At 39.6% G+C, this 24274-nt stretch overlaps 1 protein-coding gene across 2 annotated transcripts in view; it reads left to right on the forward strand.

The window, feature by feature from the left end:
• rxraa (retinoid X receptor, alpha a) overlaps positions 1-24274 on the forward strand; it is a 156573-nt gene that overhangs the window by 127412 nt on the left and 4887 nt on the right. For both annotated transcript variants that reach the window (XM_047372393.1, XM_047372394.1), the window contains exons 7-10: positions 9088-9217; positions 11771-11903; positions 17546-17637; positions 20190-20295. In XM_047372393.1, coding sequence (XP_047228349.1) covers positions 9088-9217; positions 11771-11903; positions 17546-17637; positions 20190-20295 — 461 coding nt within the window. The remainder of the gene's footprint in view (positions 1-9087; positions 9218-11770; positions 11904-17545; positions 17638-20189; positions 20296-24274) is intronic.

Here is a 24274-nt window from a genome sequence, read left to right on the forward strand (position 1 = left end):
GAGACATAATCCCTACAGCATGTCCTGGGCCTCCTCCCAATGGAGGTGCCTGGAACACCTCCCGAGGAAGGCGTTCAGGAGGCATCCAGTATAGATGCTGAGCCACCTCAACTGGCTCCTCTCGATGAGGAGGAGCAACGGCTCTACCCCGAGCTCCTGCCGAATGGCTGAGCTCCTCCCCCTATCTCTAAGGGAGTGCCCGGTCACCCTGCCGAGGAAGCTCATTTCAGCCGCTTGTATCCAGGATCTCGTTCTTTCATGACCCTAAGTTCATGCCCATAGGTGAGGGTAGGAACGTAGACCAACGGATACATCAAGAGCTTTGCTTTTCAGCTCATGTCTCTCTTTACCACAATGAACCGGCATAGCGTCCTCCTTACTGCTGCCTCACCGATCCGTCTGCCAAACTCCCGCTCTATTCTCCCCTCACTCGCTAGCAAGACCCCAAGGTACTTGAACTCCTCCACTTGAGGCAAGAACTCCATTTAACTATATTTTCACCAAAGTTTAAAAACAAAATGCAATATATTTGTTTTAATTTTAGCCAGAAAGTAACAATTATTCCAACAGCTGCTATAACATATTTACAGTTAAAAGTTGTTTGTTTTTAGTTTAATTCTGATGCAAGGACGTAGGCAAAATGTATTATAGACACTCACTAAACTTAGTCATAGTTTTAGAGTAAACGCAGAATATTAAACTGTCTTGTCATTCTGCTCTCTATACAGCATAGGTCCCCAAATGGTGGAAGGCGTTCTTGATCCAGAACCAAAACAAGTCTGATCTGGAGCTAGAGCAATTGTGGCTTTTAATGATCATATTTTGTAGCACATTTAGGAAGTTAAATTGTAATCTATGCAGCTTCTCTAGACTTTTTAGTACTGGAGGTGAAAGCTGCATGTCTCCTGAAGCAGAGAAAGTACTCCAGAGAAAATGCAGAAGGTAAAAGCAGAAAATCTGCATGGCTCTCTCTAAAAAGGGCATAATTGAGAGGGAAGCAAGCTGTACTTGTACTGCTAGAGAGACTTCTTCATGTTTTTTATTTCTATGGAAAGTTTTAAGCCTGTTTTAACCATCACACCATCGTCATCTAATCTGTGGTTGAGATAACAGATTCTGGAAGTAAGCTTAGACCTTCTTCTCCCCAACCACCTCCATTTCATTCTGAGTGATCTCAAAGGGATGTACAGTTCTTCCAGCCTGTTCTGGGTCTTCTCCATAGTACCCTCCTGTAGTAGTTTTCAAACATTAATATTATTATGAAAGAACCAACCTGATAATTACTACATTTTCAATAAATAACATTACTGCCCAGCATTACATCAGTACTTGGTCCTTTTCCTTTTGTTTTAATCAAAATCGTAACTTAAAAGTTGAAAAAATGAAAAAGGCCTCAGAGTCCATGTGTTTACACATCGTGACATCTGCAATAATAAACACTTTGTTTGCACTTCTAGCTGTTTGTATGACATTAAATTGTTCCTACATGTAAATATATGTAACAGCCTCTATTTATGAACATGCTCCTTTAGTGTTTGAATGCAAAAAGTGTAGAGAATTACATTGCTGGGCTTCACTGGTTTTCCAACTTGATCCTGCGTGTTTAAGTTTGGTTAGTAAATGGAACATTGAATAAGTACCCAAAGGCACTTCTTGGTTCTCTGTATGTCTATTTTCGTTTTTAATGACGGGGTTTCTTGAAATAGCCTCCGCTTCATTTTTCTTTTGAGTACTTTCTTTTTGAAGCAGTCATCAACATATCTGAATTACTCATCGTTTTGGCTTTTGAGCTTGTCAGCTTTACATTAGGCCCTTATCTTTTTATTCACTTGGGAAGAGTTAATGCCAAAATATTTTTTCCTGAGGACCACTCGATTTAGTCCAAATCCAACGATTGCTATTTATATCACGATAGATAGATAGATAGATAGATAGATAGATAGATAGATAGATAGATAGATAGATAGGTAGATAGATAGATAGATAGATAGATAGATAGATAGATAGATAGATAGATAGATAGACAGACAGACAGACAGACAGACAGACAGACAGACAGACAGACAGACAGACAGACAGACAGACAGACAGACAGACAGACAGATAGATAGATAGATAGATAGATAGATAGATAGATAGATAGATAGATAGATAGATAGATAGATAGATAGATAGATAGATAGATAGATAGATAGATAGATAGATAGATAGATAGATAGATAGATAGATAGATAGATAGATAGATAGATAGATAGATAGATAGATAGATAGATATTTTAACAGTTTTAAAATAGTAATATTTTCTAGACCTTGTATACTTTGACACAAACCAGAACATGCCTAGATGCAATGGAAAAATAATTATAGATTCGATACAATATCTTAATTTCTATTCTATTTTGTATAAATTGCACTTGATATAATTGTCCATGGAGCTATTCCACCTGAGGTAAAATGTTTTAATATTTTTCCTACTTCATATAGTTCTTGTCTTTTTGTTTTGTTTTGCCTTGGATTGAGTGTAGAAAGAGTAAACTAAGTAAAAAGAGCTTTTTTCTGCATTGTTACCCGTATGGAATGAATGTTTTATATGCTACAAATGTTTATTTATTTATTTATTTTTTGGGGGGGGGTGTTGGGGTTGGTTTAGCTGTTCATGTTCTTTATTCAGCTGTGAGTTTCCTTTTCTGCTCCCAGAATCAGTTGGGCCGTCTTTGACACAGAGGAGACTAAAGTGTGATGAATAATGCAACAGACAGACTGTTCCTGAAAGGATCCTACAAAAGCTGCTGCTTTTTCTGGAATTTTGTTGCAACATGGGAAGCAGAGGAGCAGTGCAGCAGCTTACCAAAGGACCCGAACGAAGGAGGAGGGAGGGCTTTTGGGAATTATCTGCCTCGGAAGGGAGGGAAATGTCCTGTGAAGTAAAGGTAGAAATGTTAGGGATGTTATGAGAGTAAATGGGTGCTATTTTGGGGGGAAGATGGAAATGTAGGCGATGAGTGTTGACATAAGGAAGAAAGAGGAGGAGTGTGTCTGGGCTCACTCTAGCTTGCTCCCGGGAAGTTTGTTGCCTGCCCAGCGCCAATAGGAAGATTTCTGAAGGGGTAAAGGAAACTTTTGCAAGCTGCCCAGAGCTAGCAGCTTTATATAATTTCCAGCTTTAAGCAGACGCCTATAGGACTGTTTGATAGTACTAAGTTTGAGTTTGATGAGAAATTATCCTACAAAGAGACAGTGAAAATATCAGCGAAGCAAATAAATTGTTAAAAAAAACTCCCAAATCCTTTGTCCTTAATTCATCCGTCTCCTAGTGTCACTTTTGTTTTTTAATTAGAGTAGATCAAATTCTGCACATTAGGATTTTTAGGCTACTTAAGAAGTATAACAAAACTTAGCTGGTGTTTATCTTATTTATTTTTGCAGTCTTCCATCAATGTGTACATTTCAAAAATCTTAATGTCTTAAAATAGCCTGCTTACTCTGGTGTTTAGTTTCGTCTCAGCACTTCAGACTGTATAAGGATTCCAGCCTTGACCTTATATATAGCTGACTCTGCATTAAACACATTGACTGTTAACACACTCCTCTGTGCTTCCCTCCCTCTTTACATGTATCTGTTCATGAAAATAACTCTACATAAATATTAGTATTATAGCCGAAAGTGATATTTTAGCTGTAAAAGTAGTTGCATTCTTGTATTTTATAAAAAATTAAAAATAAAGTTATACATTACGTTCTATAATAGCATGAAACCATTGCATTTTGCATTAGTTAAAGGTTATCATACCGTCAGAATCTCAATGCCTAGAGACATATATCTGCTAACATCAGATAAGTAATAGTGGCAAGCAAATAGTGATTTTTGTTTCTCTGATTTTGGGGAACTGATCCTTTCACTGAAGTAAAGCCAGTAGTTTTGGCAGTGTATCAACATTCAAGTAGTGCAGTCCAGGAGCACTTCCCTTTCTTTCCAAATAACTTCTCCATCCAACACAACCCCCCCTCCCGCCCAACCCTTGGTGTCCATTGAGATTCGCTGCCCCGTGTTATAATTAATCACAGGGCCCAGGTCATGGGTGTACAACATGAATAGGTCTCTGCCACTGTCTAATGGCCGGGGTCTGGTCTAGCTAAATGAAAGTGTGTTTATCTCATGGTGACCTAGAACAGGAGTTAAACAGGCGTTAGTAATATGCCTTCAATGACAGAGGAGAGATCTCTTCTTCAGGAGAAGGGGGAAGGAAACGATTCGCTAATCCACAAGAGAGTCTTTTTATTTTATGTCTTGTTCCTATTTTTGTTATTTCAAGGCTGCTACTCTAAAATTTTTACAGTACACAAAGGTATTTAAACATTAATAGAAAAGTTCTATAAAGCAGCTTTCAAAAGTATTCATTCCCCTAGAAATCTGTTTACACTATGTCACAATAAAACTATGGGTACACCGATTGCAGTTTTCTGGCTGATCTTTTAAAAGGCTGACCCACTGATTCCGATTTTGACCGATACTGATGTTTTTTATTACCAACACCGTCGGGTGTTTTAAGGTCACAATACACCTTCAATGTTCCAGTCTTATTTTATTAAAAAACTGAACAATACCCGTGAAACAATACAAACTTGTTTTAATTACACATGAGGTATTGCTTTCAGATACAAATGAAATGTTTAGAGCATTGCTTCCCAAACTACTAATTTAACTAAACTGAACTAAACAAAAACTATTGCTTTAGTCTTTCATTTTTCACATTTTCAGACCTTTGCGGAGGTAGGTAAGATCGGTTTCACATACAAGTATAGGCCGATCGCCGATCACCTAAAATTAAGGAAATGGGGGCCAATCGATCGGTGCACCCCTAAATGAAACCACAAGCCTTAATTTTTTCAGGATATGTCATAGACCAACACAAAGTGTATAATAGGGAAGTCAGAGGAAAATTATGCAAGGTTTTCTAATTTCATTTATGAATAAAAATTAAAAAGTGGAGCATGCATTTGTATTCATCCCCTTTTACACATAAATTAAATCATGCAACAAATATGTGTGGAGGAAAATTAACACTGCACATCACATTGAAAACACTATCCCTGTGGTAAAATATGGCGGTGGCAGCATCATTCTGTTGCCAGGCTTTTTTTCAACAGGGATAGGGAAGTTAGTGAAGGGAAGTTTGACCTTCCAGCAGTGCAATGGCTCTAAAAAGAAAAAAAATTGGATCACTTTAGCAATTTATTTTCATATTGATGTGCATTGCTGCTTAATGTTCTCTCTGTCATCACACTGGTATAGTGTGGTTTAAGTGGAATAATAAAAAATTGAGAGGGCAATCTTTCTCCACCCCTCCGCAAGTGATGAAAATTTTATAGGACAGTATGCAAGCCTTGCATTTCTCATAGTAGTGGGGATGATGGTCATGAAGTGCACATGTGTTATAAATCCTTTGATTTGGCTGGAACAAAGACAGCCTAGTTTATGGTTTCAGATCAAATATCTTTCGCACAGATTTCTTCTTCACTTTATATTTTTAGCAGGCTGGAGATCCAGTCGAGTGTTTCCATGCAGTGAGGTTATAGTTACTGTGACATAGCTCAACGCAGAATATTTCACTGTACCCTGATAACATCCCAAATGCTGCTCTGTGACCTGAGCAGTAAGTACAGTAATGCGATGCTTGGTAATTGTCTCAGGAAAGTGTAATCTCCTCTTCCCTGTTATCTCCGAGGAAGGCAAAGAATCGAGGTCAGTGTAAACACGGCTCAGATAGCCATACAACATTTATGAGACCCATAGTGTTTAACGAGAATCCCGGGACTCATACTCTTATGAAGAGGAGTAGGAGATGATGGTGGCACACATCTGAGCACCCCTCCTATTTGTGTTTCTTTGTTTTTTGGCTGGCCTGCCCTTTGGAAGGAATTAGTTCAATCTGTTTGTGTTTCTGGGAGGAAATGCAGCTCACAAAAACTGTCGCTCAGAGCTGCGCCGTCCATCGCTTCCCACGGAGATCAGATGCTGAAATATTCATAAGACCCCACTTGTCTTTCTGGCCCCAAAGGGGGAAAAAAGACAACTTTTAGTTTCCAAAACAGTGTAAGCTTTGTTTCTGTTTCTGGTGTAACATATATATACACACACACATAGATATAGATAGCTATAAAGATAGATGGTACATTTCATATAACATGCAGTGCTCTGCAGGCATTGTAATTATTACATTGTTAGGGAAGGAACATGAAGGAGAGGATTGGGTTGTCTTTGGCTTGCACATTAAGAACAGAGGATACGAATTTTCTCCTTCATCTTGAGATAATCTTCTCCAGAGAGCTGCAGTTGATGTCAGGGTCTTCTCAGCTTTTAGCATCGATCTGTGGGATTTGGTTTAGGAAGTCGGGGAGAAGTTACTGACTCTCTTTGGCAGTGTGCAGGTTCACACAGGGACACGTCATTTAAAAATGTTTACTAGATATAATATTATGCAGAAATAGTGTGCCTGTTTTTACATATGCATATCAGTGGTTTGGACTCCTGGGATGAAGGTAAACTTCTCGTCAAACACTGACACTATTGTTTAGGACGTCCAAAAGCAGTTTCACTTTAGTGAAGTAGTCATACAGCATGCATGTTTTGAATTAGTATTCTATGGTTATTCCCTTTGGATCATGATACTGTATGTCTGAATAAAAAGCACAAGGACACTTCAGGAGAAGCTGTATTTGATGTTGGTCTGGTGCAAACAAGAATGATTTTCTTATTTTTCTTCAAAGGAAAGATTTTTGTGACATTAAGCACCTAATGTGTTCTCTGAAAATGCATGATGTTGAGTCCTTTCCAGTAAAAAATGTTTGCAATCCAGTCAGTGACATGTTTTAGTCCTCAATTAAAATGTGTGAAATGTTTTCTTTAAAAAATGATAGAAATACAGTGGCTGTCAGAAGTTGTATTTACTCTTTATGGGCACAATGTAAGATGTTCTCTGAAATGCTAATTTAGTTTTACAACAAATGTAACAAGATGTTTTTAGGCAATTGTGAAATGAGCATTTGTGTTCTTTTTGGTCAGCAATTGTTTTTATTTTGAAACTTTTCTATGAAAACAAATTTTGCACAGTCTCTACTTCGAATCACGAGCGTTGACTTTAACTAAGGCAAGTGAGGCCTTCACAACTTCTGGTGGTCTTCTGGTTTCTTTCTTGACCCTTGCGGATATAGTCATAGTTCGCCTTCCAAGTTATTTTGGTAGTCCAGCCTCTCCTGGGAAAGTTCACCACTGCTCCATGCTTCCTCCCTTTGTGGAGTCCCAAAGAGTTACAAATGGCTTTGTGACTCTTTCAGACTGATAGACTTCGGTGACTTTGCTTCACACCTGTTCTTCAATGTCTTTAGATCAGGACATAAGCTGCGGCTTTTTGAGATCTTTTAGTCTACTTAATGTTGTCAGATAGGTTCTATTTAAGGAATTCTTTGGTTCTACAGGTCTGGTAGTATTGCCTAACCCCTAGAACCACTGTTTTACACCGCCAGTGTATTTTGTCGGTTTAGAACTACAGGTTGTGTTTGAGTTTCAACCATCTGGATATTGACTTGAGGTGAAATTGATCGACTTTCTACATCAGTACACCAGTCTCACTGGCGGCAACACTATCCCAACCCCTACCAAGATTGGTGTCCTCAGGTTAGAAAGCCTAACCTTAATTGTTTCTCATCACTGTGGCTAAATCGCTGAATCTTTGTCTTAACTGACCATAAAACCTCCAGAAGACATTTCGCTTGTCCGTTTGGGCACCTGTAAATATCAGGCTAAATGTGTCGATTCTGGAGCACACACTTACTTCTTGGTCAACACCATCTCAGTCTAGGCTTATTTTAGGCTTTGGTGGTTCCTGTTGTTTTCTATAACAGCCTAACAAATTTCCTTTCATGTGAGGTGGGCGGTATGGGTCTTCTTGACAAAATGCTGATACGTACAGTTGTTTAAAGTGAAAGACATTCAAGAGTCTGAAATTGTTTACATATGGTTAACTGATCTTGTGTTAAAAAATCATTGAAGTTGAATGCTGCATAATTCTTCCACCTGAAATGCCACTGACATGACATTCATGCCCAAAGTGAGTGAATGTAAACTACTAACAGGAATTAATTGTAGACTTAAAAAGCAGAAGACTAAAAAGAGGTTTGTGAAGTTTTTAGGCATTAGTAGAAAATAATTTGCAATGCAATTCAATGTACTTCAACATTTGATCAAGCAGCACTACTGCAAATGTTACATTTTTGACTTAAAGAGATGAGATACTTAAAAAAACATTTTCTTTGTGTCTAAGAACGGCAAGATTCTTTTTTTTTCAGCTCTTATGATCACATCTCCTCAAGGCCAGTGTCCCTTTTTGGCACTAAAAGTACAGTCCAGTAGGATGTCTAACAGACAACACAATCCTTAGCAAAGCTTAGTTTTAACAATAAACATACTTTACACTCCAAATAATCTTCTGTGCCCCCAAATCCCTGGAAAAACAAAAATAGGCATTGCTCCTCAATGCATTTGGGTTTTTTTCTCTATAGAATAAAACAAAAGAGTTCTTTGAACCCTATTTTAGCCATAAGGCCTTTTGAATTACTGGGAGTAATTGTGAGTTATGCACAAACTGTATGTTGCACATTCTGGTTGGCAATAAAGTTCCCTTTGACTTGTTTGGTAGTAAAGTGTCAGTCGAACCTCTTGAAGGCCCTCTTGAGCTCCTCTAGTTCTCCAAAGTGTGTCAGCTAAAAGGTCCCCAATGATGGAGCACACTCAGCAAAAGTTGTTTTTTCACCAGCAGCTCTCTGCAGGTATTTCCTCCACAAGCTGGGACAGAATCACAGTTTGTTTTGTCTTTCTGCTTGCCCCCCTTTTGAGAGGGTATCACTCCCAGCACTGCACTCATGTTGCCATCATTATGTGTGAAAGCTCAATGATTGGTAGCTCATAGGTATCCTGAGATCAGGCTATTGGCCGAAAAACACTCGCTTACCAAAAACACACACACAAAAAAATTACACCAATTCATTGTGCTTGTGCTTCTTTTTGCATGTGTGTGTGCTTCTCTGCAGCCTAACGACCCGGTGACAAATATCTGTCAAGCAGCAGACAAACAGCTCTTTACTCTGGTGGAGTGGGCCAAGAGGATTCCCCACTTCTCAGAGCTGCCACTGGATGACCAGGTCATTTTGCTACGAGCAGGTATGTCAGCACGAGTTCAGAAGTTTAAAGAAAATGTAGTAAGAATTAGACAGCAGACTGCATTCTGTATGGTATTTCCTTAACATGTTATTATTTTACAAACAGTAGTTGTGATACACCTCAGAAATTCCATCCGATTAATGGAATTATTAAATTAATGAATTATTTTTACATTTTTAAGTTTAAGCTCACCATGCAAGGTCACACAAAGGCTGTTGCCTATCTCCAGCGGTGATTGGGCAAGAGGCAGGCCACACACTGGACAGTTAGCCAATCTATCTCTGGGCAACACAGAGACACACAGAATGATCAATCTTCAAAATACAAACTAATACTGCAAAACTGTCGGATAAAGTTCACACTCTGACTGCAAGATGGCAGCAAATCACTTCCAGAATGGTCTTTGGTACATATAAAATATGCATCAACTGGCACTCCAGCTGCATTAAGGCTAAAAGCCATTTAAGGCGAATTCACAGCAAAAGACGGGAGGAGTGGTGTGGCTTTTGATCTGGTTGTAAAGCAGTAACCTCAATCTTTACCGATGGTATAGGTTCCTTTTTAAGGACTATCTGGTCCTGATATGTGGAAGCTGTTTCCACAATCTCAGCAAAGTAAAGCTTGTTCTCAGTGTGAGTTAGAGTCTACCCAGGCTCCCCTTTCTCATCTATCGTGTTTGTGGTCTTCATGGACAGGATCTCAAGGCCTAGTTTTTGTTATAGCTCATAATATGAGCTATAACAACATTTAATTTCCCTTTGGGATTAATAAAGTATTTTTGAATTTGAATTTGAATTTGTGTGGTTTAGGAACCTTGGAGTCATATCGTAACTTTTTGCAGATGACGGGGTTCTGTAGGCCATTGCCTTCATCAAGCACTGGAGCAGTTTACAATCAAGTGTAAAGAGGCCAGGATGTGAGTCGAGTCTAAAGTCATGGTTCTCAACTGGAAAATGGTGGACCGTTCTTAGGGGGGTTAGTCTATGCCGCAAGTAGAGGAGCTCAAATTTGTTGGTGTCTTGTTCAAGTCATGCCAGGATACAGAGGGAGATAGATACATTGATTTGGGTGTAGTCTGAAATAATCTCTGTGCTTTTCTGGTTTGTCATAGTGAAGCAATTATTTGTCTGTTTACTTTCCAATGCTTACCTATGCTCATGAGATAAGGACCAAGGATGCAAGCAACTAAAATTAGCTTCCTCTATAGGATGGTTTGCCTTATATAGGGGGAGCTCAAAGCAGAGACTTTGCTCATTGCATCAAAAGTCGTCATCTGAGGTGATTTGAACATCTGCTCAGGATGCTTTCTGGATGCCTTTCTTTTTCATGGTTTGGAAGGCCCCAGGGTAGACCTAAAAACTGCTGAAGAAACTATATATCGCTCCAGGCCTAGGAATGCTTTGGGATCTGACACAATGAGCTGGAGAGTGTCACTGGAAGGAGGGATGTCTAGGTTTCCCTCCTGGACCTGCCAACCCTATGACCCAATCTCATATAAACTGAAGACAATGGATGGATGATTTTATTTTTGGGGGAAAAAAGTATAATGTTTTTGTAACCATAACCTTTTTTGTTGTTTTTTAAGTAAATGTTTATTGTTGATGCAGTTGGTACGATTTTATGGAAAAAGACAAGAAAACCTAGGAAAAAGACTACAAACGGTACGAGCAACTGAGTTAATTCCTAGGCAAGCAGGCTAAAAACTGTCTGGATTATGTGACTTTAAACAAGAGACAAGCCTCCAGTTGCTGTTTGCATCTTCTACTTGTGGACAATTGCACAAGCTAGCTGATAAGTATTAGAGATGCAGCTTGGATGCTTGGAGCAAAGAGTGAATCATCTGTCACTTTAGCTATATTCATCAACGTCACAAGAAGGACGATAACGCATTGCCTTCATTCTTTGCCTGTCACTTCAAATTGCACCATTAAATTATCTGTCCATCTGCAAAAAAAGCAAAGAAAAAAACCCTCCTCCCACGATTCCTCCTCAATCTTCGCGCATGTAATGATGCACAGACTTCACCAAAGTAGAGAGAGATATTCTGCAGAGGTCGTCTCTTCTCGTCTCCCAGGTTTTCTATAAATAACCACTTTAGTTCTGCTGTATCACAGATAAAAGCATCACTGCTCCTCTCATGTCCAAACATAACTGTAGGGAGAAGAGGCGAGTTGTTGCCAGGCAGAACAATTAAAGGAACCCTGTCGCTCATCGTCGTCTTGCGTCTTTGCCGCTCCCCCATGTCAGGCCCCCTGCCTTGGCACATCAAGCCTGTTGTCTTTATTGTGATGGCAGGCGCAGTTCATCCCTTTTATACGCTTGTCACCTTAGAAAGCATGATTCTAATGTCTCAGTGATAACCTGATGCTTGTGCTTGAGAGAGCTGCAGGGTTTTTTGGAGCGCCGTTGTAATTGATTCATTGGAATTCTGCCTTTGTTGTCGTTTTAATTTTACTTGAACGCTGTGTGAACTTTTGTACTTGGATTTACCTTTTTTACTTATTTTTTTTAAACTATCCTTTGCCTTGATCCCTCTTCTCATCTCTGTCTCAGGTTGGAATGAACTCCTCATTGCATCATTTTCACACCGTTCCATCACGGTAAAGGACGGGATTCTGTTGGCAACAGGACTGCACGTGCATCGCAACAGCGCCCATAGTGCCGGAGTGGGAGCCATCTTTGATAGGTCATTATTAACCCTTTGCTAAACTTTTTGCAGTGTTTAAATAATTCTCCAAAAAATATTCAACTAACAGTTAAGGTTAGAGTCGCTTTTCTGCTTTTAAATGTAGAGAAAGTAGAATTTGATTGAAAATGTACACAAATGAAAATCAAAAAAGTTAAACTCATAAAGACTTATTATGCACAAAGAGACATATTTCAGTTGTTATTTATGATAATTGTTCATGTAAACTGGAATAAGACACAGATCATAGCTTTGAGTTGAAGAGTGAAAAAAACCATTCAAGAGTTTGGGTCCTTGACTGCATCTGTGTGTTTTTCTGCTTTAAAATTGTTGAATCTGTAATATATGGATAAATTAAACAGAGTGATATATTTGTGCTAATTTTGGTGATTATGGCTTACATTTCATGAAAACAAAAATTTTATTTTGTCACAAAAAAAAAGTCTTACCTTGGCTTAAGAGAAAAAAAGGTCCAAAGTTCTCTTACTGATGGACGTAAAACTTTCATTTGATTTGCTCACAGATTCTGGGGGAAGAGGGGATAGGCACCGAATTTAAGTAGGTCTAGTTTGACATTTCCGCAGTCAGTGATAATTTGGGGAGCCGTGTCATTTGCTTGTGTGTGTCCATTGATTGCTTTATCAAATCCAAAGTCAGAACAACCTGGACTTCCTCAACACCTCAGCAGTACCTCAAGATGATTGCCTCCATGCCACAATGCACTGATGCATCAAATTATGAATCGTGAGCACATATACTGTACAGTGCATGGACATACCATTCTGTAGGCCGACTGCTCTGTAAAAATTCTTTTTTATTAGCCTGATGTGACATTTTACCTTTCTGATAAACTGAATTCGAGATTTTCTGTAAGCCATGATCATCAAAATTAACTCAAATAAGTGTTTGAAATATGTCACTCTATGTGTACCAGATTTATATAAAATAAGTTTCATATTTTCTTTTATGAATTACTGAAATAAGTTAACTTTGTCGTATTTTAATTATTGAGATGCATCCGTGTAAGACCTTGATGAGATTAATTAAGTTTTCCAGTAAAACAAGACTTATTGTGACTGAGTTAACTAAGTTCACTTTAAGTGTTTTTTTTTTTTTCTTTCTGTGCAGCTAGCTAGCTCTTAAAAGCAAGAAAGGTTTTCAGCCTTTAATAAGTACATTTGAGTAAAGTAGTTTCATTTTTTTGACAGCATATGACTTTTCTGATTCTGTCAATGAAAACATTACATTGACTGGAAATTACAGGGTTGCTTCACTGCTTCACCCTCAAGCAGTGCAGAAATTATTGATTAACTCCACTGTATTAAATATTTACACCTGGGTGCATCAGGGCTCTCAGAGAGAACCCTGAGCTGCTCCAGATAATGTCGAAAAATCCATTCAAAGTTCAGTCACAACAAACTTAGGAGCATGCAGGAATCACCCTGGTGGCTGTTATTGACATTGCGGGGCAAAAAGCTGTCGGACTGACTGGGATATCGCATGAGACCATGGCGTGTGTTGTGCTGCACCGCAACTTGAGCAGAACTAATAGAATCATGTAGAAAAGTTGCAAAGATATACAGCCATGACTGCAGAGTCCTGCTTAAGATGCATCTTAAAATATTTAGACAAATATTTTATTCATATTCAATTATGATCTGGTTTTAAATGTCATTTAGCATAAATCTGTGCAGCATCTAAGTTCTTAAAACATCCACAGCTGTCTATAATCAAAAAATGGAAGAAGAATTATCTTTAAAAAAGGCATTTGTTAAACAAATAACCAACAAGCTGCATGGACCATAGGAAGCAAAATCTTGAGATGAGTGAAAATGCTGCTGGTAAGTTCCAGGGAAAGAGAGATGCAGAAAAATAAAGCTTTATCTGGAAGGTTTGCATAAAATAAGGATTCACATTTCAAAACGAGAAAGCAACAGAGCTTTAAGAAAACCTTCTAATAATCCTCAAGTGACACAGCAATAAAAGAGCATATCAGGCTGTTGACAGACCTCACTCTATCAGTCTGAGTTATCTTATCTTATCTGATCTGATTTATCTGAGTTTCTGCCAAGAGGAATTTGGAGAAGTTTACAAAGAAAGACTTGAACTTTCAGCTGGTGTCAAAAATGCTGAAGTGTAGTAAAGGTCAGATGTTTAGATTCTAAAGTGATTCAAAAATACAGTTTGGTTAAGATTTTAATGCACCTTTTTTTAATGTATTGTAAAAAGAAATGTTGCAGTCTCATGTATGAGTGTTGTATGACTTGTATTTTACATTTTTCTAAAGGCTTCTTTTTTGGGCGATTCTGTCTTTTGGTTGGTGTTCCACTGTTATATCAAACTTTGGTTACAATCCTAGACAACTTTAGATTCCTTTTCCTGTTCTTTGTAACAAAGTACTCATGTGTTAGAATTTTAGGGGTGGAGTCTTGTTGATGGAAGATTTATTCCAGGTGGAGCTCTCCTATCAGCGGACTCTAACTGTCTTTAAAAGGGCTGATGGCTGGTTACACTTTTTGACTCCCTGAGGGAGATTTGTATGCTGAAACAAGTCAGAAATGGTATTTGGCCTTCATGACCATACTATGGCAATAAAGGCATTTTAGCAGTCCTAAGAAATGTGTACCTTAGTTATTTTAACACATTTTAAAATCAAGGAATAGAGGAAACACTCCAATACAAATATTTCTTTTCAGTTTTCTAAATAATTCACTGCTTGTTGGTCTTCTTAAAAAAGTGTTTAGCTAAATCAGCTCTTAGAAAATCTAGGCTTGCGTCTAATCTCATTTTTACCACTACAATTCTTAATAAAGTTGATGCAATGCAGCTTTGAAATGCTATCAATGACTTTACCATCGGAGAAATTTCAGTCTGGTTTTCAGAGAAGCCACTCTACTGAGTAAGTGCTCCTCTCTCTCTCTAATGACTGGCTTCAGGAATGCAGGAGAATCTGCAGCGACTGCAAAGTTTGGCCTTTGACACTATAGATCATTCAATGTTAATGTACACTAAAATAGTGGGCAGGCATATTGTATCTGATTGAGCTGCAGATTGTTTTGCTTCTCATTTAAAATTAAGAATTTCTGTTGCAAAATTGAACTTCGAATCACTACACGAAATGATTTGAAATCTGTGGAGTTTCACAGGGTTCTGTTGTTGGCATTTAATTTGTTGTGTGTTATTTGCCCCCCTTCTTTTAAGATTATTTGGTGATACATCATATCTCTATTATGCAGAGGATATTCAGTTTTTTCTTACTTTTAAACCCCACTGTGTTACAAAATTTGTTGGTGTTTTTGTGCTTTGGATAGTTTGGTTCCCCAGACTGTTGACAACTTTGGCTCACTTTTGTCATATGCAACATAGCCCACCTTTTAAAAATTGAGACTGACCTTTGATTGTAATTTGTTAAAACTATTATCAAACGTTTTGTTTTCCTTTCACTCATAAAAAAAGTATTTTTTTATGAGTGAAATAAAACTGGTATACTGAGTGTTAGAATATTTTGTGCTAAGATAGGGTTGCTTTTAATGGTTTATTTCTTCTTACATAGGTCATTGTAATTCCATTTTACTTGTCACAGTAAAACCTCTCTAGATTTTCTCCAGAAGGTCCAAAAAGCTGCTTTATACTTTTGACCAGATCCCCCTAATGCTCCCTTTACTGATTCCCATGTCCTGGGGGCCCGTATGGCACAGAATATAGTTTGAGTTTCTACTTTGGACTTTAATGACTTGCTTATCTTAACTTCTTAGCCCTTATGTCACCACCAAGTCCCTGTTGTCCAATGTTCAGGTGTTTCTATCTGTTCATAAATTAGGGCTAAAGAAGAAATGACTGATTGAATGTTTATTTTATTTGCCTTACTGTCAATGCCTTTTTCCATTTTTTGTTCATTTGTACTTGTGCAGCATGAGTTTGACATTTGACCTTTAAAAAGTATTTCCCTCTTACAAATTTCTTCTGTTTTTGCTTTTTTGTTTCAGATGATCTGAAAATTTTAAGGTTAAACAAAGAGAACCCCAGTGAAATTAAACATCAGTTTACAAATGATTACTTAATTAATTAAGGGGAAAACCTAGCCAAACCAACATGGCCCACTGTGCAAAAGTAATTGCCCCTAAACCTAAAAACTGGTTGTGCCAGCCTTTGCGGCAACAAGTCTTTTAAATTGCTGTGAAGGAATTGTGGCCCACTCTTTGCATGCAGCTGCATTAAAGAGTTTTTGAGTCCAAACAGCCTGATTAAGGCATTTCACCCACATTAGACCACTCCACAAGGTTTATTAATTTATTTTCTTTTTATTCAGAGGTGGACATGCTGGTGTGCTTTGTATCATTGTCCTGCTGCATAACTCTATTGTATTTATGATTATGGCCACAAACTGACAGCTGGACATTTTCCTTCTGGATTTTCATGAACAAAATCCTTTATTTGCGATGCCAGAACATCCAGGCCCTAATGCAGCAAAACTACTTATGAACAACAGACTCCCACCAACATGTATGACTATTAGGATTTTGTTCTTTTTCTCAAATGCTGAATAACGCTCACCTTCCAAAACGTTTTACCTTTTTCTCTTCAATCAACAGAGTATTTTTCCAAAGTTTTAAGGATCATAAAGATGTTTTTTGCCAAATATGCAGAATATACATCTGATTGCAGGCATTGAAGCTTAGTGGTTCCATCCAAACCAATTTTCTCTCATCTGAGGGTAACAGTTTGGATCAAACGGTGGAAACCTGGACACAGTCGAGTGTTGCAACAACACAATGCGTGGCTGCAGAAGGGCGGTGAATTTAAACTCCTGAGTTGTTCCGGCAAGTCTTGTTTTTTATCGATCTGCATAATTCATCTGGAATTATTGATCAGGAAAATGATCACAGAACCCGCAGAGAATAAAGAGCTGCTGTCAACAGGCCAGTTGTTGAGCTACAGGACATTTTCAATCTCTGCATTAACTGTGGCAAGCATTAAGATCCAGAGCACTGATTATACTTCCTTATCTACTCTTTTCTCTCTCTTCCCCCATACATATTAAGAGACTGATAAACTTACACTTTAGTGCTTTTTTTTTCCCCTTTGGCTCTGTCGTTCCTCCTTGGAGCAAATTAAATTAGCCGAGAGTCACAATTGACTTAACAATCCTGAGGGCCTGAAAGAAAAAGGGAGCGAGAGGAGAAACGGCAGGCGGCAAGGCGAGGGTGTGACCCGAGTCAAAGAGGGCTGAGGAGTTCAGGCAGACCTACCCTGTGATGTCACACACAGACAGTGGGAGTGCTAGTGTTGGATTACAGCTTGCGTTTAATCTGCCTCTCTCCCTGGATGAAAACCACACACTAAATATAATTACTATGAAGGGTTGTAAACTTTTCCACAGATCTAAAAGTGCCTTGCAATGTGCTCATGTGCGTTTATTTTTAAACAGATGTAAGCTGGTTAGCGGTTGAGAACATCTTTTTAATATACCAGCCTGGATAAATAACTTGAAGAGAAGTTTGCAAAAGAAATTGAGCCAATTAGAGTTAAGTGGTTTCCTGTGAACTTTTCTGGTATTTGTTTGGTTGTTTGACATAAAACAGTAGCCAAGAAAAAAAAACTGAACTGGAGTTCATCTTTATCTTGTCTTTTCTTTTGTTCAGAGTGCTCACAGAGCTGGTGTCAAAGATGAGAGACATGCAGATGGATAAGACTGAGCTGGGATGCCTCCGAGCCATCGTCCTTTTCAACCCAGGTAACAATCATGTACAAGCAAGGTTTCACTTTCAGCAGCAGCTTTAAAAAACTCTGGAAACTGAGGGTTTCAAAGAACGAGCATAAAGAAACCAGTTATGGCTCTAAAGGGGATAATAACAGGGCACTGAGCTCTATTTTTATTTAGAGTTAGACTGCTATCTAACTCTAGACAGAGTTAGACATTTCTTCATATTTTGCTTCCAAGAAGCCACATTTTTTTAATATTTAGACGTGGTCTTAAAATGTTTTCTCAACTTTTAGAAGGTTTATCAAAGCATCTTTTACAGTTTGTTGTTAAGTTCTGACTTTGTACCTACCACTCTTCAGAAGAAAAGGATGATTAGCTAAAGAATGATGCATCTCTCTGTTCTATTTCTCAGAAAGTACACTGTTTGCTGTGCAAGCCTGACCCTTTATTTTCTCCTCGACTTGTCAAATTCTCTAAAAACTTTAAGGACACACTGGGTTCAAAATATTTCTTCAGGAGTTATCTTGTTGGCTCAAAGAAAATCACCTTCTCAGTTAAGACAGCCTAGAGATAGGATTTATGATTCTTTTTTTGTGAATCCTCCTGTATGCACACACAACACTGGTTCATGTTTTAGGTTGGTGTTATTTCCTTTTGTAAGCTTGGAGGTCAGAGTTGATGTTTTTAGTAAGGTATGTATACTGAGAGAAGCCATTTTCCCATAAAGAAAAACTTTGAAAAGACAGCTGGATACTGTAAATACAAATCTGTCCAGCCATCAGTCAGGTAATGTTTCTATTAATCCATCCATCCTTCTTTTTATATATCAGTTCAGCCACCCATCCATCCATCCAACTAGTAAACCCTTGTCAATTCATCCAAATGTCGATCCATTTAACCATCTATCAATCTATGTTGTTTAACAGTTTGAGGCCCTGGGAATATTTTTTTCCACTCATGGAAGCTCCTAAATTGTGTTTTCTTGTTGTATTTTCTGTAAAACATTTTTCCTGCAAAGATTTTTGCTAAACAGAAAAAAGCTCCTGATTTCAGGCTTATCATTACAGACACATTACAGAGGCATGTGTCACTAAGCTGTTCTTTAAAGCTTATCAAACCAAATGTCATCCATGTTTATTAAAGCTGCCCATGAATGTGACCCAGGTTGTTAAATCTGGTAGCTTCCCTCCATCCCTCCGGGGCCGCAGTGGATCTACTCACGCCAGACGCACTGATCCTCTTGTGCTCAACATTTTGTTCCTGGTTTGCTTTGTTGCCTGATTCCTGTTAATTAGCGGTTTGCAAGACTGGACTATCTGAGGGAGCAAAGGGTTGTGGGTGTAGAGGAGGAGGGGGGAAAGAAGAGGCTAAAAGGGGCCCGCAGTCATTCCTTTCCCACACCGTGTGAACTAGTTCAGTCATTATTAAAGTGCAGCATTTTGTCAAGCAGAAATGTTCAACAATGACGTGTTTGTTTTTGCAAACCAAAGCAGTGTCTTTCTCTTGAGCCTAAATTAGCGCAGTCCTAATTGAACTAACCCAGAATGGGCCACACATGTTTTAATTGAGCTTGGAGGGTAAGAACTTAAATTGAAGGTCACATCCTAACTTTCCAGGAAAATGATGATGTTTTCTAAAAAGTAAATAAACAGAACACAATTATTTTCTGATTAGCTAAATGTTGTTTGTCATTGCATTATTACATAATATGTTGAATTAACAGTCTCCTATTCTATGCTGTTACAGTTTTTGCAATGTTTTTGGGATCTTTTGGAGGCTGTATTGCAACTTTGTTTTAAAAAGTTAGAAATTGAAAGAATTATTTTTACATATTTTTCTGACCACAAGTAAAGACGTTCTGTCACTTAAATGTTATCGAGAGCCAAAAATGCTTTTAAATGACTTTTATACATTTAATAATAAAAGTGAGAAAATGCATACATATAAATTAATAATGCAGTTAATTTCTAATAATGAAAAAATAAGTAATAATTCTTAAAACATGTAATAAAATTATTTGAATTATGACGTTTTGATTTAAAATTGGAATATTAATATGTTAAAATGATATATAATTATTTCAGTATTTATTTAATATTTGATATTTCCTGTGATATGGTTCATCACAAAATACTTATTGCTCATGAAGTAGATTATTATTTGATTGGTTAAACTGCAGACCAATCACCTTGTCTGTAACAGTGCCCACTGACTTTATGTAGCAGTTAGTAAAATAAGTCATGTGCTGCAACACAAGATTATAAAATTAAGTAAATACAGAAATAATTATGTGATTTTAACATAAAACTCATACAAAGTATAATTCATAATTTATACTTTAAATATTAATGTAGTTTATAAAGTATTGACATTTTTTATTACACATATTTATTTACTCAGTGTATTTTTATGTATTTCCAATTTTCTTTAACATAAATAAGGATTTAATTTAAAGACTTATTTATTGAATTGTGCCACTTTTGGTATGTCCTTGTTGAAATGTAAGTCAAAGAGGAACGACGTCTAAAGGACTGTAGTGAGGTCTGATCTAACCCAGGTTATTTCCTCTTGTGTGTCTACAGACTCTAAAGGTTTGTCCAACCCAGGTGAGGTGGAAGCTCTAAGAGAGAAAGTTTACGCATCTTTAGAGGCTTACTGCAAACAGAAGTACCCCGAGCAGCCGGGCAGGTGAGATTAAAACCACTGAAGGAGTGACAGAAACAATATTGTGTGTGCCATATTTTGTACATTACATCTTCCTTTCCTGAAGTCTTTACATGCAGCTATTTACTTTATCTACAATCCTCTGTGTTCCCTTATATTGTATTGTGGCTGAGTTTAGAAACATACTATTTTTTCATATTTTCTGTTTTTATTATAAAAAACAGAAACAGTGGATACAAGTTTGATGGTCTTTCAGAGTAAAATCAACAAAACAGCTGACAAAACCTCAAAAAAGTGTTTTCAAAGATCTTAAAAACTTGTTGCCGTGAAATATCCTGCAGATAGGATGGGGCCATACCATTAAGAACTCAATAAACCAACACCGGTGTTATGTATTGCCATTTCCTGGTTCTTCTAAGAAGTTGTGGAAAAGGCATGAATGACTTTCTCAAAATCATTAAACAAGAAACATGGCTATACCTTGCCTAGAAGACAGAAATTGTCAAACCTGGCTTTGACAGCTAAATTTATTTTTAACACTGTTTTATCCTAAAACAATGTCTGAAATGTTTAAAATGTCTGACCTTTTGAAAAAAAAATGTTTCAATTAGATGAAGGAAATTTGAATTGAGAAAGTGTACAACATTGGACCTTACATCAGACAAAAATAAAATCTGAGCTAAAGAAAATATATATTTTTTTACTGTAACACCCGCAACCAGGTAAAATTTATATTTTTTATAACTTTGAATTAAATGTAAATATTAGATTTCTAAAACCTACGCAAAAATATAATAAAAACACTAAAATGCAGGCAATTTCTAATCCATGTTCGTACATTCTTTTTACAAAATACTTGTTGGGGTCACAACAAAGCACCACAAATTTGATGTAACACTCCACTTCTATTTCTCTTCACATTAAATATAATAATATTCTGAAAAAATGTGGTGTAACAGATTTTTCATTACTTTTATATTACTAGACCTTTGAAAATAATTAAAAACTGATGTATAGTTTAAAAGTCCGCTGTTTCAGCTCAAGTTGAAATGGAATCACAATAAAGCTATCATCCTAAATCAGAGGTCATAAAGAGTTGTATCCGTGTCTAGAGACTCCATAGAGGTAAGACAAACCAATAAATGTTTTAAGAAGGTACTTGTTTTTATCTTTAGGTTAAAAAAACAAAAACCTGGATATTATCAAAAGCAATGAAAATGGAGATATCATATCTCCTAAAGATGGAACACAATGGCAACATAGGCAACAAGGCTTTGCTGGTATTCTCATACTCGTACTTGTTGTCTTCCGCTTCATCCGGGTCCCAGGGGCAGCAGACTCAGCAGAGACACTCAGATGTCTCTCTCCCCAGACACCTCCTCCAGCTCCTCCGAGGGGAACCCAAGGCGTTCCCAGGCCAGCCGAGATACATAGACCCTCCAGCGTGTTCTGGGCCGTCCCCTGGGCCTCCCCCGGTGGGAAGTGCCTGGAACACCTCCCGAGGAAGGCGTCCAGGAGGCATCCGGTATAGATGCCCGAGCCACCACAACTGGCTCCTCTCGATGTGGAGAAGCCAGATGGCCGAGCTCTTCACCCAATCTCTAAGGGAGTGCCCGGCCACCCTACAGAGGAAGCTCATTTCAGCCGCTTGTATCCGGGATCTCGTTCTTTCGGTCATGACCCAACGTTCATGGCCATAGGTGAGGGTAGGAACGTAGACCGACCGGTAAATCGAGAGCTTCACTTTTCGGCTCAGCTCTCTCTTCACCACAACGGACCGGCACAGCATCCCTATTACTGCAACAGCCGCACAGATCCATCTGTTGATCTCCGGCTCCATTCTCCCCTCACTCGTGAACAAGACCCCGAGATACTTGAACTCCTCCACTTGAGGCAGGAACTCCCCTCCAACCTGAAGAGGAAAGCCACCCTTTTCCAGTCAAGAACCATGGCCTTGGACTTGGAGGAGCTGATCTTCATTCCAGCCGCTTCACACTTGGCTGCGAACCACCCCAGTGCATGCTGTAAGTCTTGGCTGGAGGGGGCCAGCAGGACCACGTCATCTGCAAAAAGAAGAGACGAAATCCACTAGTCCCCAAACCAGACCACCTTAGGCCCTTGGCTGCACCTAGAAATCCAGGGAAAAAGGGCAGCCCTGCCGGAGTCCAACATGCACCGGGAACAGGTCCGACATAGTGCCGGCAATGCAGACCAAACTCCTACTCCCCTTGTACAGAGGTCGGATGGCCCCTAATAAAGGGCCCCCGACTCCATACTTATGGAGCAACCCCCACAGGGCACCACAAGGGACGCAGTCGAATGCCTTATCCAGGTCCACAAAACACATGTGGACGATTGGGCAAACTCCCATGAACACCTCAAGTACCCTGCAGAAGGTGTAGAGCTGGTCCAGTGTTCCACAGCCGGGACGAAAACCACACTGCTCCTCCTGAAGCGAAGGTTTGACTATCGACCAGACTCTCCTCTCCAATACTCTGGCGTAGGCCTTACCAGGGAGGCTGAGGAGTGTGATCCCCCTATAGTTGGAACACACCCTCCGGTCACCCTTCTTATGAAAGGGGACCACCACCCCGGGCTGCCACTCCAGAGGCACTGTCCCCAACCGCCACACAATGTTGAAGAGGCATGTCAACCCTGACAGCCCCACAACATAAACAGACTCGAGGTACTCAGGGCGGAGCTCATCCACCCCAGAAGCCCTGAAAGCTTGGAACTTTTTAACCACCTCGGTGACTTCAGCATAAGTGATGAAAGAGTCCAACCCTGAGTCCCCAGTCTCTGCTTCCACCAGGGCATGCGTGACGTCAGGATTTAGGGGATCCTCGAAGTACTACTTCCACCGCCCGATAATGTCCCCAGTTGAGGTCAGCAGCTTCCCACCCCCACAGTAAACAATGTTGGCGAAGCACTGCTTCCCCATCCTGAGCTGCTGGACGGTTTGCCAGAATCGCTACGAGGCCAACCGGTAGTCCTTCTCCATGGCCTCACGGTACCCGTCAGCCGCCTCAGGAGTCCCGCAAGCCTACCACCGGGTTCAGGGATTGCCGCAATTAAAAGTGCACGGATGAACACCCTTATGCTTCAACATGGTTTTCATTATGGACAATCCGTGACTAGCACAGACGTCCAATGAAAACACCACTCAGATTCAGATCATTCCGGCCATTCCTCCCGATCATGCCTCTCCAGGTGTCTCTGTCGTTTCCCACGTGGGCGTTGAAGTCCCCCAGCAGAATAATGGAGTCCCCCGGAGGGTTGCTAGGCAGCACCCCCGGCAGGGACACCAACAAGGCCGGGTACTCCGCAATACCGCTTGGCCCGTAGGCCGAAACAACAGTCAGAGACCTGTCCCCAACCTGAAGGCGCAGAGATGCGACCCTCTCATCCACTGGGGTAAACCCCAACACGAGACGGCTGAGCTGGGGGGCAACAAACACACCCACCCCAGCTCGCCACCTCTCCCCCCCTCTCCTCTCTCGAGAAGACGGGTTCCAGAGCCCACGCTGTGCGTGGAGGCAAGCCCGACTATTTCTAGTCGATATCTCTCGACCTCAATCTCAGGCTCCTTCCACCCCAGCGAGGTGACATTTCACGTCCCTAGAGCCAGCCTAAGAATCCAGGAATTGGGCCTTCTGGCAGCGGACCTTCGTCAGATCCTCTTTGCACCAGTCCCTCATGGTTCTCCCTCCAGTTGGTGGGCTCACTGGGGAATGGCCTTGCGTCTCTCGTTCGGGTTTGGCCCGACCGGGTCCAACAAGGAGCTACCCGGCCACCGGGCACCCACAAGGCATTCTCCAACAAGTCCCGACCCCAGGCCTGGTTCCAGTGTGGGACCCCAGCTGTGTTGTACCGGCAACTTCACGTGCCTCAATTGTGTGTTTATAAGGGTGTCTTGCTATGCTAAAATTTTGAAATGGAACAATAGTTTTCCTTAAGCAGCTCTACACCGGGACTCACTCCATTCCTGGAGAACTCACCCTCA

The sequence above is a fragment of the Girardinichthys multiradiatus genome, chromosome 8 (assembly GCF_021462225.1).
Source record: "Girardinichthys multiradiatus isolate DD_20200921_A chromosome 8, DD_fGirMul_XY1, whole genome shotgun sequence".
Lineage (NCBI taxonomy): Eukaryota > Metazoa > Chordata > Actinopteri > Cyprinodontiformes > Goodeidae > Girardinichthys > Girardinichthys multiradiatus.